Source organism: Balaenoptera ricei, chromosome 15 (genome assembly GCF_028023285.1).
Source record: "Balaenoptera ricei isolate mBalRic1 chromosome 15, mBalRic1.hap2, whole genome shotgun sequence".
Taxonomy (NCBI): Eukaryota; Metazoa; Chordata; class Mammalia; order Artiodactyla; family Balaenopteridae; genus Balaenoptera; species Balaenoptera ricei.
Window position 1 is genome coordinate 1,608,723 of NC_082653.1, and position 14,630 is coordinate 1,623,352.

Genomic DNA, 14,630 nt, shown 5'->3' on the forward strand with positions numbered 1-14,630 from the left:
GGTCGAGAGGTTAGTGGGGACACCTGTGAAAGACAAAGGGAGCAGGTGAGGAGCATTCAGACCGCAGTGCGGGTCTGACACGTGCGCAGGGAGAAGGTAGGTAGGAAGGGGGAGCCCCCCGGGAAAGTCTCAGCCCCCCACGGGGGCCCCAGAGCAGACACTGCACACAGAGGAGTCCTACACGACAGCTGCTGACCAGACGCCCGGGAAGAGGCTGCTCTCAGCTGGGGCGGTCACCGGCCCTCCTGCCAGCAAGTTCCCTGTGGAGGGGCCTCTGAGCAGCACACGTCCGTGCAGCAGGTTCTCTGCTCCATGCGGCAGGAGGGAGGTGGGTGGGGCCCCGCCGCTGCAGCGGGTCTCGGGGCCCCTCCACTCTCCAGCCTACAGCCCTCCTCAGCTGTCACCTCTGCAGATCTTGGGGGCTGAATGAACGAATCAACTGATCAATCAGTGGATGAGCTATCGCCTGTGTGAGGGGTTTGCAGGGGATCTGAGTTCACTAATCTAGGGCTTACGTGATTGGGGCATTGCTTCCTTCTGGGACTGCACATTTTGCACCCCAAATGCTGGCTGTTTTGACAAATGGAGAAACTCGGCCCCCAGGCCACGCTCTTTGGGGGTGTCCAGGTGAGCTGAGAATAGGGGCCCACGTCCCCCAACGCTCAGCCAGCCTTTCCTAGGGTCTTGGTGCATTCCTTGCCATCCTGGGGCCTGAATACCCACTCCTTGAGACAGAGACCTCAGGGCAAGATGCCCTGTGGACAGTCACGTGGGGACCTGCCTCATTCACCCCAAATTGCCTTAGCCAAGTTGGGCCCAGCCCAGAGGACTCTAGGCTCCTGTCCCACCAAGGTCTAGGCCCCAAGAGTTAGTACATTCGCAAGGTCAGGGGCCTTGATCTCAGGGCTGGGCCAGGAGTGTAACCGTTAAGAGAGGGGCCTCTGGCCTTGTGTGACCTTGGGCAGGTAGCTTGCTGGGCTCTGTGCAGGCTGCTGGTCCTACCCACCTTGTATGCTGAATTTCGGGGGGCTGATGAGGTCGTGCGTGTCAGTGCCAACAGGGGGCGCTCACCACCCTTGGCCATGGCCATCCTCAAACCTCTGGGCCAGCTGTGGCCCTCCTCCTGATGGCCTCCATTTCAAGAGGAAGGTCTCCACACTCAGAGAAACTTGGTAACTCCCCCAAGTCACCCAAGTGCCAGGGTCTGAACTGAGTCCATCCCCTGAGTCCCCCGCTCTAGCTGCTATGGGGTGAGAGACTGCCAAGGAAAGCTCGCGAACACTAAAGGCCACAAGGACAACCGGGCCCCAGCTTGACTGAGGCTTTAAAGCGGCTGCCCTCTGCTCAGACTTCCCTCCACCCTGGCCAGGAACTGAGGCTGGGAGGGGGCTCCCAGCCAGTGAGGAGAGAGCCAGAGCCCCCTTCACTCCCCACCCACCTCCATCTCCGGAGGCCTGGGGTGGGGTGCCGGTGCGCCCTTGAAGCACTGGTTGGCCAGCGCCGGCCTTGGGGTTCTTGTGCAGGAGCGGGCTCTGGCGGGGTCCGGGCGGCAGGGAGCCGCTGGCGAGCACAGAGGACGGCCAGTCCTTGCCCAGCACCAGAGAGGCAGGAAGGCTTGGACGGTGGGAGCGATGGGGTCCAGCAGCTCTCCACCTTGGCTTGTCCAACCACCAACTGGTGCCTGGTCCTGGCACAGCCCTGCCCACCATGCAAGTTGGGGAGCTGGGGGAGCCTGTACAAGGAGCAGGGCTTGCTGGTGGGAGGGGTACAGCCAGCTACTCAGAGAGGGCTTCTGGGAGGGGGAGCTGGAGCCCCACACCTCTCCCCCAGCGCAAGCTGCGAGAAGCCATAGAACCGTGGATCCTCTGGGGCTGGGGTGAGGGTCTGGGGTCTCCTCCCTGCAATCAGCCCTGAGGAGGGGGTAGGGGAACCCAGCACCCCTCCCTCACTCCCCAAAGTTTCTAAAGCACCTCGGGGCAAGGGGGAGCGGTGGGTCCCAGCGTGATGAGGAAGCTGCTGGAAGTGCGGGTGCCTGTGCGCCCGCGCCTGGGGTCCCCCTGCAGCCCCACCCCCGCACGCAGACGCGCACTTTTCTGTCCTCTTTGAGGCTTCGGCAGATGTGCGCCGCTGGCGACAGAGCAGCGCCGTTGCTCATCACTCTCCCTCGGGCGCTGTTCCCTCGCTGTCTGCGGTCTGATGTGTGCGCGTCTAACTGCCGTTCGTGGGTCCCCAGCCCGACGCTGGGCGGCTGTTTCCCTGGTCTGTGGGAGTCTGTGTGTCTGCATGTGGGCGTGTCTGTCTGTCTCGCTGTGTGTGTCTCGTCCTTGACCCAGTCTATCTGAGCGCTTGTGCCTGGGCGGAGGGGGCGCTCCCTCCCGCCGCCTCTCCTCCCCCCAAACCCTCCCCGCAAACCCTAACGCAGCGCGCCGCCCCGGCTGCGCCCCGAGCGCAGTGACCTCGTCGGTCCCTGCAGCACTGACCGCCCCACTGCGCTGTCCACCGGGGGGACCCGTGGCTGGGTTCCGAGCCGATGGTCGCTCTCCCCTCAAACTAGGGCCGCCTGAGCCCAGGGTAGGCACGCTCCCCTCCCAGCTGGGCCCGCTGGGTCCCCATTTTCCCTTATGTAACTCCACATCTGTCTGCGCCTTGCAGGTCACCCTGGACGCTGCGCTGGGTCCTGCCCACGGGGAGACTCAGATTCAGAGTCGAGTCCCACGCATACGGGGGGCGGAGCGAACCCCTGGTTCGGGCACTGCTATCGGAGACCCCTCCCATCCTTTCTCCTCGGGAGGTTCCTTTCTCCGAGAACTGCTTGCCCGAAGCGTGAAACGAGGAGGGGTCCCGTGGGGCAAGTTCCCCCGAGCGCGGGCGCAGGTGTTTCCCCTCACCCGCACTCCAGATCCCCACAGGCGCCCCGGCTCCCGACGAGGGCCGGCCAGGGGTCACCGGGGCCGAGGGCACGGGGCAGGCCGCGCGGTCCAGAGGCTCCTGTGTGCGAGCCCAGGTTGAACGCAGGCGAGCCCCCAGCTCCGGCGCCCGCCGTGCCGGGCTCCCCGCCAGCCGCCGTGCACACTCGGGCTGGGGCTCCGGCTGCCCGGCGGGCACGCGGCGCTGTCCGTGGTGCTGCCGGCGCCGGGCGGGGCGGGGGCGGGGCGAGGGCGGCAGCCAATGGCGGGGGCGCTGAGCGGGGCGCGGGGGGCCGCGGGCTGGGCCCGGGGCTCACTCTGCTGCTCTCGGCACTCGGGGCGCACGGACGCTCCGCCAGCGGCTCGGGCTCCAGCTCCGCTCCGGGTCCGCTCGTGCTGCAGCGGTCGTGCCGCTGGCCCGATTCGGCTCAGATTCCAGGCCGGGCCCCCTCGGTGCCGCCCGCCCCGGCCGCGGTCTCGGCGCCCGCGGACCATGCGCCGGGTACCCCCCGGGGAGCCCGGCCGGGTCGAGAGCCCGCAAAGACCAGGCTCCCGGGCCGGGGTCCCTCCCGGCCGCCCGGCCGGCGGTCCGCGCCCTGCCCTGCGCCCCGGCGCCGCGTGAGCCGGCGGGGCCATGGAGCGCTCCCCGCCCGACGGACCGCTGAACGCGTCGGGGGCGCTGGCAAGCGAGGCGGCGGCGGCGGGCGAAGCGCGCGGCTTCTCCGCCGCCTGGACCGCGGTGCTGGCGGCGCTCATGGCGCTGCTCATCGTGGCCACGGTGCTGGGCAACGCGCTGGTCATGCTCGCCTTCGTGGCCGATTCGAGCCTCCGCACGCAGAACAACTTCTTTCTGCTCAACCTCGCCATCTCCGACTTCCTCGTGGGTAAAGCCCCCAGCCCCCGCCCGAGCCCAGGGGCGCCCTGCCGGGTCGGGCCAGCGGGGATTGGAACGCGCGGACCTAGGGTGCCTTTGCCTCGGGGACACGCCCCGCTAGGGGGTCCGGCCTGGGGAGGGGGCATCCGGGACTCGTGGGGAGGTGGGCACAGGCGAAGTTCCTTGCCTCCCCGGCCGCGGGACTCGGGCTGGGGAAGGATATTCCCGGGGAAGGGGTCCTAGCCGGCGGGCGCTCGGCCAGGCGCAAGGCGCCGCGGCCGCGGTGCAGCGCGGGCTCCTGCGCCGTAGCTAAACAAAGGCTGCAGAGGACTCAGGACATGGGGAGGGCGCTGGGGGGGAGGTTTGGGGGAGGGGACATGGAGGGGAGATCTTTAGAGCAGTGTTGGGGGAGGAGGCCATGGGGAAGGCGGGCGGGGTGGGGGGAGAGGCTCTGAGGAGCGCGCTCTCACGTGTCCGTGCTCTGCTGCCGGCTGTGGGGCGGGGCGCAAGGAGGGGGCCGGCGGACCAGACACCTGTTGGGGCTGAGACAGGCGTCTGCCAGACGCTCAGAGCGCGGTTGGCGGCGGGAGCCGCCCGCGCCCGCGTGGCAGCAGTCAAGTGCCCTTTGAGTCCGGAGAAAGGCTTTTCTGAGCTGATGAGGAAGAGCTATCCAAAGGCCAGAATAGGAGCTTGGGATCCAGCGGGGCCAGAGAGGGAGGAAATTCTCTTTCCTTCCTCTGGGCACTGGGAGGGCTGGGCAGAAGCCCAGGAATGACCAGACCAAGGCTCTGGGGCTCGTTGCGCCCAGCGGTCCCCGCACCTGGATCTTCCTCCTGCCCCCAAGTCCGGGGGACCCAGTGGGACTGGGGGCCGGGCAGGGGTTGAAGGCCAGGTGCAGTGCGAAGAGTGTGCCTACGAATGAGGCGGAGGGAGGATTGCTGGTCCCAGAAGGGCCACCGAGTGACCCTAGGTCCTGCCTGTCTCTCGGCTGGGGGTGGGGGGTCTGAGCCCTGCGCAGCCACGGCCCACCACGGCCCTCCTCTCCCACAGGGGCCTTCTGCATCCCCCTGTACGTGCCCTACGTGCTGACTGGCCGCTGGCCCTTTGGCCGGGGCCTCTGCAAGCTGTGGCTCGTGGCGGACTACCTGCTCTGCGCCTCCTCTGTCTTCAGTATCGTGCTCATCAGCTATGACCGCTTCCTGTCGGTCACCCGGGCCGTGAGTCTGGGACGCGGGTGCCCATGTTCACTCCTGGGGGAGGGGTGGCCAGGAGCGGCCAGGAGACTCACCCTGCAGGGGGTACGGCCACTTCTGAGTGGGCAGTGCTGGGGGGGCTTGGTCCCCCCTGGCCTCACACCTGACACATCGGGCACTCTATGGCCAGCTGCCCACTCGGTAGCCATTGCTGCCAGTAGGACTGGTCCTGGTTCAGGCAGAAGGCACAGTGTGGACCTGAAGGAAGGGGGTCACTTCAGCCTCCACCCTCGAGCAGGTCCAAAGTCCCTGGAACTAAGGGAGGATCTGGGCCAGGGGCCCTTGGTGGTACCTCCCCACAGGTGTGCGTGCCTCGGGAAGACAGGCTCCACGAGCTTCCCTGGGCATGGTGGCCACCATGAGTTAGGGACCCTGGGCTGCCTGGACTTCCCACGTCGGTGTCCTGTGGGCACCGGGCTGGCGGCACTGAAGCAGAGGTCACTCCAGTGCAATCTCATTTTCTCCCTGATGGCTCCATCAGGCACCCCAGGGCCCTCCGCTGGGGCCCACACGTGTCCTAGTCCAGGGAGGCAGTGGGACAGAGTGCAGACAGCATGGGTTTCGAGCCAGCTCTGCCCCTTGAGCCGACCCACCTGTGTTCTTTCCTGCCCTGCCTGAGCCATCAAGAAAGTGGGGATCATGCTGGAGCAGTTGTGAAGATTAAATAAGATGGTATTGAAAGGTGCCGAGCAGAGAGCCTGGCACACGGCAGGTACTCAATAGATCGGACAGTGACGTGACCCCCCGGGGGGAGCGCACAGCTGGTGGGGCGACGGCAGACAGGCAGCCCGGCACAAAGTTAGGATTCTGGGGGAGGTTCCGAGGCCGTAGGAGAGTGTGGCAGGGCCTCAGCCTGCCCGGGGATTCATGGGGCGAGGGGAGGAAAAGCGAAAAGCATCCCTGCCGGGGAAGGCGTGCACAGAGGCCCGGAGGCTGCTGGGAGCTGCGAGCGGCAGCGGCTGACCTGGGCTCAGTCCCCTTGCCTCCTGACCCAGCGTGTCCCACCGCAGGTCTCCTACCGGGCCCAGCAGGGCGACACGCGGCGGGCAGTGAGGAAGATGGTGCTGGTGTGGGTGCTGGCCTTCCTGCTCTACGGACCCGCCATCCTCAGCTGGGAGTACCTGTCGGGGGGCAGCTCCATCCCCGAGGGCCACTGCTACGCCGAGTTCTTCTACAACTGGTACTTCCTCATCACGGCCTCCACCCTCGAGTTCTTCACGCCCTTCCTCAGCGTCACCTTCTTCAACCTCAGCATCTACCTGAACATCCAGAGACGCACCCGTGTCCGGCTGGATGGGGCATGCGAGGCGGCTGCCTCGGAGCTTTCCCCCGAGGCCCGGCCCTCCCCGCCGCCGGCTGCGCCCAGCTGCTGGGATTGCTGGCAGAAGGGGTGTGGGGAGGCCGTGCCGCTGCACAGGCGCGGGGTGCGGGGCGGCGAGGCAGCCCCAGGCACGGGGGCCGAGGCTGGGGACGCAGCCCTCGGGGGTGGCAGCGGTGGAGGTGCCGCGACCTCGCCCACCTCCAGCTCTGGCAGCTCCTCGAGGGGCACCGAGCAGCCGCGCTCACTCAAGCGGGGCTCCAAGCCATCCACATCCTCGGCGTCCCTGGAGAAGCGCATGAAGATGGTGTCCCAGAGCATCGCCCAGCGCTTCCGGCTGTCGCGGGACAAGAAGGTGGCCAAGTCGCTGGCCATCATCGTGAGCATCTTTGGGCTCTGCTGGGCCCCATACACACTCCTGATGATCATCCGGGCCGCCTGCCACGGCCCCTGCGTCCCCGACTACTGGTACGAGACGTCCTTCTGGCTGCTGTGGGCCAACTCGGCCGTCAACCCTGTCCTCTACCCGCTGTGCCACTACAGCTTCCGCCGGGCCTTTACCAAGCTGCTCTGCCCGCAGAAGCTCAAGATGCAGCCCCCCAGCTCCCTGGAGCACTGCTGGAAGTGAGCCGGCCTCCACGGGCACCTGGGAGGCAGGGGCAGAGCCCTCCACTGCCACCCCCCTCGAGGTCCTGGGTTCCCGGGCAGCCGGGCCTCGCCACCCTCCACCCGGCTGCCCCGCCGGCGTGAGCCCTGCCTTGTCTTCGGCCCACCCTAAATGCCATGGCAGCCTCTCAGACCGTCCGCTGGCAGTTGATGCAGCCTGGCGGGCGGCTGGACAGGCCCCTGCTACCTGAGCCGGAATGTGGCCACCCAAATCCTGCTCTAGCCCGGGAGGGACAACCCAGGGGTCCCAGCCAGTCTGCCACCCCCAAGGACAGTGGGATGGCCGGTCGTGTCCACGCTTCACACAATCACTGCTTGGTGTCTTCCCAAAGCAAGTTCCTGGCGTGTGCGCCAGGCCTCCAGAGCCAGTGCTCCGCCCCTGCACGTGCACACGCCTGCACACCCCTGCACACCTGCCCCGTCCCAGACAAGCCCCGGCCACTGGCTTTGCTGCTGTCTGTCCCCTGCTCTAGCCTGGGACCTGGCTCCTTCAGCCCTCTTCCCTCCAACTCTCTCTGCTCCCCAAGTGCCGGGTACTCCCCAGAGACCTCGCAGCAGGTCTCCGCTTCTCCATTCTGGGTGTTTCAGGAAGACGGAGAAGAAGAAAACACGTCCGTGAACTCACTGTTCCTTGGATGTTTAATGAAGAGAGACAGAACTGCTGAGGCGCTCAGGGCTGGATTGGCAGGTGTGGGCTCCCACGCCCTCCTTCCTCGTGCTGCCGCTTCCGGCTGCACCGCGCCAGCGGCTTCTGCCCACCCCGCCCCGCAGCTCGCGGTGCTGGGCCCCGCCTGGCGGCTCTGAGAGCGGCCAGAGCCCCGGACGCCTGCTCGTCCAGCAGGCTGCCCTTCTGCTCCCTCTACTCAACCAGAGTTTTCTGGGATTGAGGGGGACCCAGCAGCGCCCTGAGGGTCCTGGGGCTCCCAGGGGCAGCCGGGGGAGACCAGGGGCCGGGTGCCCAGCAGAGGGGCCGCTTCGCCATATCCCGTGCACCCGGTTGGCGCTCTGCATGCTCCGCTCCCCGCGCACCTGCTGCACTGCCCCTGCAGACCCCGAAGTGCACAGTAAAGTGTATGTTTTTATTGGTGCTGATTCCTGAGGACTCTGTGGGGGTGGCTGAGCGCCCGTACTCCAGTCGGGGACGCAGGGGGGCACAAGAGCACCCAGGTGGGCATGAGGCACGGGCCTGCCCCTCCCCCTGGCCTCAGTGTCCTCTTCAAGCGGACGAGCCCGGCAGTCATTAAACCAGGGTTTAATCCTAACAAGCGACGTGGCCCCGGCAGTGCCCTGCCCGCTCCCCACTCCAGTCTTGAAAACACGCGCCACAGCCCTCACCTGCTGCAGCCTGCCTGCCCCCAGGACAGGCGTTCTCACCGCTCTCAGCCATGATCTTCCCCCTGGGGAGCTTCCAGGGGTGTGGGGACTGGAGCTGAGCTTGAGGGGCTGGGCCAAGGGAGGGGAGGGGGCTTCCTGGGCAAAGGCCTGGAGGCGGGACTGAGGGTGATGGATGGGGAGGGGGAGAAGGACCTCACGAGGATGATGCTGGGTGATCCTGGGCCCAGTGGGCTCCACGGAGGGGGCAGACACTGGCCCTCACCCCAGGTGCCAGAGTCTACTCGGAAACGGGGCAAGACAAGCCCAAATTAGGGGCAATAGAAACTTGGGTGGGTCAGATGCCACCTTCTCCAGGAAGCCTCCCCATCTTTCCAGCCACGAGGGCCCTCCCTCCCCTGACCTCACGGACACAGCCTTTCGTCCCCTCCCCACCATGCTGGCCCAGCGTCTACAGTCCTTTCTTCCTAAGGCAGAGAGACCTTCGGCTGCCTCAAGTCCCTCCCTTACAGCTGGGTGCCGTGGGTCCCATCTCCAGCAGTGAGGTGCCCGCCAGCTCTGAGTCTCACCACTGCAGGGGGCAAAGCTGTTCACAGCAACATTTGAAACCCACAAACCTTCCTCTTCCAGACATTTTCTCACCCCACAGCTGCACCCGCACTTTGTTTTCCCAAGCGCCCAGAAGTCCTCCTCCAGAATCCCAGCTGGGACTCCTTCCCCTCTGCACTTTCCCTCCACCGGAAGGGCCCCCTCTGGTCAAGGCAGGACGGTCTTCTTGGGCCCCCTCTTTAGTGGCCCGAGGGAGGGGCAAGCCTTAGGTCCCCTCAGGGCGCTGGGCACTGCCATGAGCAGTGGGGTGGGAGCAGCCGGGGAAGGCTGTGACAGGGAGGTTGCCCAGTTTGTGGGTCCAGAGCTTGGGGAAGCCCTCGCAGCTCTGGGGCCCGTGGTGAGGCTGGCGGGCTAGCCATTGGCCTTCCCTCCGGCCCTGCAGACTTGCCTGGCCCCCAGAGGGTGGGCGTCCGTCCCGCAGCCCAGAGGTGTCTGGGGAAGGACAAAGAACCCACTCTCTGCAGCGGTGGGCACCTCCGTGCTGCCTGCACAGCCAGAGCCCTTACTGCCCCTCAGCCCGGCCCTGCTAAATGGCTACAAACTGGAGGATAAAAGTGCAGGCTTTCAAGCAATTTTGCCTTCAATCTCTGCAAACTGCCGCTCCCCAAGCTACTGCCCAGGGATGGAGGAGGAGAGAAGAAAGACACGGAGTCTATTGGGCCCGTGTCCAGCAGCAAACAAACACGCCAAGGGGGTCTTTCTCCTTGGATCCGACCGCTGGGAGCAGAGACAAGCTGAGCCCCAAGGCAGGAGCAGCCACCTCTGCAGGCGCCGCCCATGTCGGCAGCTGCTGTTTATTGAGCACCTACTGTGTGCCGGGCTCTGTGCTGGGCAACGGGCTGGCGCATCAGCAGGGCCATTCCTGTGTGGGCTGAGGACTGTGGGGGGACCAGGAGGCAGGTGGCCTGGCTCGTCAGCCGGGGGGACAGAGAGCCTGTCTGCGGAGGTGACGTTTCATTCATTCATTCCACAAACTTCCACTGAGCCCAGTGGTGGGAGCCCCGAGAGGTGGCAGAGGCCGAGCCTGTGGCTGAAGCAAGGGCCCGCAGGTGAAGGGGACAGAGGGGCAGTGATGTTTCAGGGCCTGGAGGCCAAGGTAAGGAGCATGGCCTTGCTTCTGAGGACAATGAGGCATCGAGAGAATGAGCCTTAGGCCCTAGGATGGAGCAGTCTGGGTGGCCCGCCTGTAAGTGTCAGCGCAGTCCTAACAGTGGGTGCAGAGACTGGCAGGGGCATGAGGCTGGGGGGCAGTGGCACTGAGGAACTGGGCAATGGCCCGACGCAGGGTTCTGCCCTGGGTGCCCGTGGATGACCTGGCTCCTCCCATCGGGGCAGCTGTCAGCCCTCAGGGGCCAGCACATCTACAGGGCCCCTCGGTCTGGCACTGGCTACGTATGTCCGGCTGCCGCTCCCGCCCCGGTGCTGGCTCTGGGGCGCCCCCTGAGAACACCTTCTGTGCACATGCTGGGTGAGGGTCCTTCCCAGCCTGGGGTGAAGACCCTACGTTCTCAGGAGCCCAGCAGGCAGTCCCCATCCTTCTACAAAAGGACAAATTATTCAACGCTCCTTTTGGCGCAACAGGGCCATGAAAAGGGAAGCCTGGGGTCAGCCAGCAGGGCTTCCGGAGGCCTGGATGTGGGAGCCACACGCTGTCTGGCCTCTGCCTCCCCACCCCCCATCCAGCCACTCGTCGGTGCTGCAAAGAACATTTCCACCAACATTTACTGCAGCCCTGCATCCTCGTGGCCACCCCACAGGGGCTGCTCAACTCTCCATTCTGCAGACTCCCCAGAGCCAGGGCCCTGGAGGCTGCGCGACTCGCCCCATATCCCGCACTCAGCAGTTGGTGGGGGCCAGGACCCCATCCTCACCCTTCCCTGGGTTCTCCCCAGGCACCGCAGGGGATGGTGGTGTGTGAGCGGGTCCCTGCCACACTGCACCTTCCTGGGGGCCCAACTGCATCCCTAGGATGGCGAGCGCACCGGGGAGACCTGCCTGATGGCGCATCTGGGGAGGGACGCTGGCTCTAGCAGGTCAGGGCTGGGGGTCCTGGAGCCTGCAGGGCCTGAAGCTGGGGGTCCCTGGTGCTGCCCAGGAAGGATGGCCATGGCGCCTGGCACAGGGAATGTGCTTAGACTACAATTATAATGAACAGACAGACCTACTATGTTCCGGGCACCATTCTGAGCCCTCTTCTCATGTAAACTCATCTAGTTCCCAAACAGAGTAGGTCCTATTATTCCCATTTTACAGATGAGGAAACAAAGGCACAGAAAGGTTAAATGACCTGCTCAAGGTCACACAGCTAATGACTTTCCTTCCATGACCATTTTCCCAAGGCCCTCGGCGCTCAGGGCCACCTTCTCTTTCCTCTCCCGAGCCCGACCCCCAGGCACCCGGAGCAGGCTCAGGGGACACACGCACGCTCCTGAGTGTGCCCAAGGCCTCTCGCTGCACCCATTCGTCTGGTGACAGCAGCCCGTTTCTCCTTTGGGAACCTTCCCCGTTTACTTCAGTGGCTCCAGGATGGGCGTGGGTCCCCGGCGTGGCTGGTCAGCATCACCGGGGAAGGTTGGGGGGGGGTGCAGGTCTCCAGCGAGGCCAGGGCGCAGCAGTCCTGGGACCTTGTCTGGTGCCCTGGGAGGCCTGTGCTCCCCTCCAGCTGGGGTTGCCGGCCTGGCGGCCTCCGACACTATCCTCATAGAGGCCACCCCGTGGAGGGGGCACACCTGGCGCAGCCAAGGCGGAGGAAAGCCACACCGAGAGTTGGACGGAGACGGCGTCCACGTGCTGTTGTCTGAGGGCCTGGATCCAGCCTGGCCTGAAGCTAGAATCTGGACCTTCTGGTTTCATGAGTCACCAAATGCCCCTTCCTTCCTAAAGCCGGCAATGAAATGACGTTTTGTTATGTGATGGCCCAAGCTGGCATCCCTCTGTCTTGGGGTAGGGGAGGGGAACAGAACACTTCTGCCCATGGGAGGTCTGTGACTTTAATAAAAAATAGGGAAGTGAGTCAATTATTTAGTAATGATTGTTGGTAGGACAATAATGATTTTTGGTATATTAGGAGTAACATACTGGCTCTAAGGGTGAAAGGTCAGGATGCCAGGCCATTTGTCTGTGACATTCTTCCTGCCCACAGGGGGACCTCGGCCAGGCGAGTGCCTTGGCCTTAGATTCCTTGTCCATTAAGCAGAGCGTCCCAGACAGCACGTGGCATCCTGCGCCCACGGTGGCAGGTGCTGTGTCCAGAGGAGGCACCTTGCTCTGTAGTTTGTCAGACACAAATCTCAGAGGGGTGCAAAAATATCCTTCAAAAGAGAAAGAAGAAAGGGGATAAGGGAGAGAGGAGAGGAGGGTTTTGGATGTAAGGGGAGGAGGGGGTGGTAGCGCTGTGGGAACTGCGCTAAAAATGCATCCGTGACACTCCGAAGTCACCAGTTTCCAAATTCAAACATGACAAACTTGATGATCTTTAAATGCTTCCACTTTAAATGCTGGACGATCTTTAAAGAGTCCAGCAAAGCCTGGTTCTGAGCAGAGGTGTAGGAGTCGGGGCAGCTCAGTGGACGGGGAACGGCCTGCCCTCTGCCCTCCTTCCTGGGCCCCAGCTTAGCAGGACCACACATTCCCGAGAAGCCAGGAGGGGGCAGGGGGTAGACCATTCCTCGCCGGCCCCTCCCGGGTGCCCCTCAGGGCCCCGGGCTTCCTTTGACAGCCAAGGCTCGGCTCTGTCTCAGCCCCTCCAATCCATTAACTCATACTAAAGTGTGACGGACTGATTCTTCCAGGGACAGGGGGAGATGTGCATTGTAACAGAGGACGATCTTGATCTTTAAATCAAAGGAGGCAAATTCTAATGTAATGCAGGTATTTCAGACCGTAAGACACACCAGGTGGGTGAAGGGCTGGGGGTGGATGGTGTCTGCACACTTTCTTGAGCTCCTGCTACCTGCTGGGCCCTGAGCCAGACGCTGACTTCACCAAGAATTCCAGATCCATGCAGCTGGGACGTCAGGGTCCCTTGCTCGGAGATCCTGGATGGAACCCCCGTGGTGGGCCAGCAGCTCTGTGGGCCACACGGATATTTCATGGGACCAGTGCCGGGTGCTTGAGGATGCCCCCTTTAATCAGCCATGGACCCCAGACGTTCCTCCGTGGTCCCTGTGAGCCAGCGGGCACCCCCTCGTCACGGGGAAGGCAGACAGGCGGACAGGTGCCCACCATCTTAGGCAGGGGCGGCTGCTGCTGGGTCGACCCCAAGGACAGCAGGGGCAGCTGGTTGGAAGCGACCAGCTGGGCCTGCCCTGGCACAGGCCAGCAGGGCGAGGCCTCTGCCCCCCGAGGCCCCCTCCAGGGACGGGAGGAAGGCAGGGCCCCTGGCAGAGGTACAGCCTCGCCCAGGTTGGCCCAGCCCCCCAGCCCTCCCTGCAGGCCCAGCATCAATGAGGGCTGTTTCCATGACCTCCCCCGCACCTCACCCCTTCACTTCCGCCATCAGATAAAACACAGGAGCTCAGTGCAATCTGGATTTCAGAGTCACAACAAATAATCTGTTAGCTAAGTACTGCATTCTTTGTTGTGAATCTGAAATTCAAACCTAACAGAGCCCGTGACCCTCCCTGTGTTCACAGACACTGCAGGGGACGGGCTGGGCTCTAAGGATCCATCCAGGTCTTTGGAAGCGACGGGAAGGGACCAGGGCTGGGCGGGTGGGAGGCTGGGTGGCTGTCTGTGGCCTGGAGCCCTGGGCCTGGCCAGGGGCGGTGTGCTGGCATCCTGGGGGCACGGCCCTCTCAACCCTGAGGCTTGCCCTGTCCTTCCCTGTGGCTCCCACAAGACCCCACACGGGGAAGGGGCTGCGTACCCTGGGTGGGGCTTAAGTGAGCAAGCTTGACCCCCAGGCCAGGCCGTGGCTCTTAAGCTACTCTGCTAGGCCTTAGTGTCCCTGCTGTACAGACGATGAAAACCAGGCAGCTGGGGTGGGGTGACAAGCGTGGGCGTCCCCGTGATACCCCACTGCCGAGCGTGACAGGTTCAGTGGGCTGGGCTGGGCAACCTGCGCACCCCAAGGCCACAGCAGAACCTGGAGTGATTTCCTGGCTCTGGGAAAATATCAACCCACTGGTGCACACTGATTCCTTGCAAGGAAAGATTTCTTTCTCTAAAGAATCAAAGGATTGCAAGACAGAAAGAGACCGCCCAGGGGCCCCTTCTTGGGCACTCACAGCCCCGCCCCAGAGGCCTGTGGGTCCCCTCTGCTCTGTTTGGCCTTTTGCCCTTTCCGGAGAGGTGACACTCTGGCCTTGGTGGGTCCGAGCATTAGAGCCGCCCTGGCAACGGGAAGATGAATATCAACAGCAGACAGCGCCCAGCGCACGCTCACCTGCACGCGTGTGCCTGCGTAACTGCAGGTGCGTGTGAGTGCGTGTGCTTAGTTCTATGTGTGCTTTCACTGCGGTCAAACACATCTAAAATGTGCCCTTTCCGCCATTTCAGTGCACAGCTCAGAGGCGTGGGGCACATTCACGCTGTCGTGCGACCATCCCCACCACCCACCTCCTGAACTTTCTCGTTTTCCCAAATTGGAAGTCTACCCATCAAACACTCAGTGCGACTTCATCACGGCTCACGACACCCCAGGCCCCTCGTGCTGCCCTTCTAGAGCCGCA

General features: G+C 64.2%; 1 protein-coding gene across 1 annotated transcript; it reads left to right on the forward strand.

The window, feature by feature from the left end:
- Positions 1–3,253: 3,253 nt before the first annotated feature.
- HRH3 (histamine receptor H3) lies at positions 3,254–8,103 on the forward strand. Its single transcript, XM_059897838.1, has 3 exons — positions 3,254–3,790; positions 4,831–4,997; positions 6,044–8,103. The coding sequence occupies exons 1-3, from the start codon at positions 3,541–3,543 to the stop codon at positions 6,977–6,979; spliced, it is 1,353 nt and encodes a 450-aa protein (XP_059753821.1). The 5' UTR covers positions 3,254–3,540; the 3' UTR covers positions 6,980–8,103.
- Positions 8,104–14,630: the final 6,527 nt, after the last annotated feature.

Bases quoted from the DNA above. Each gene is read 5' to 3' on its own strand.
- HRH3 (XM_059897838.1), top strand. From the start codon at position 3,541: ATGGAGCGCTCCCCGCCCGACGGACCGCTGAACGCGTCGGGGGCGCTG. The intron at 3,791-4,830 runs GTAAAGCCCCCA...CCTCTCCCACAG, and splicing joins CATCTCCGACTTCCTCGTGG to GGGCCTTCTGCATCCCCCTG. The intron at 4,998-6,043 runs GTGAGTCTGGGA...GTCCCACCGCAG, and splicing joins TCCTGTCGGTCACCCGGGCC to GTCTCCTACCGGGCCCAGCA.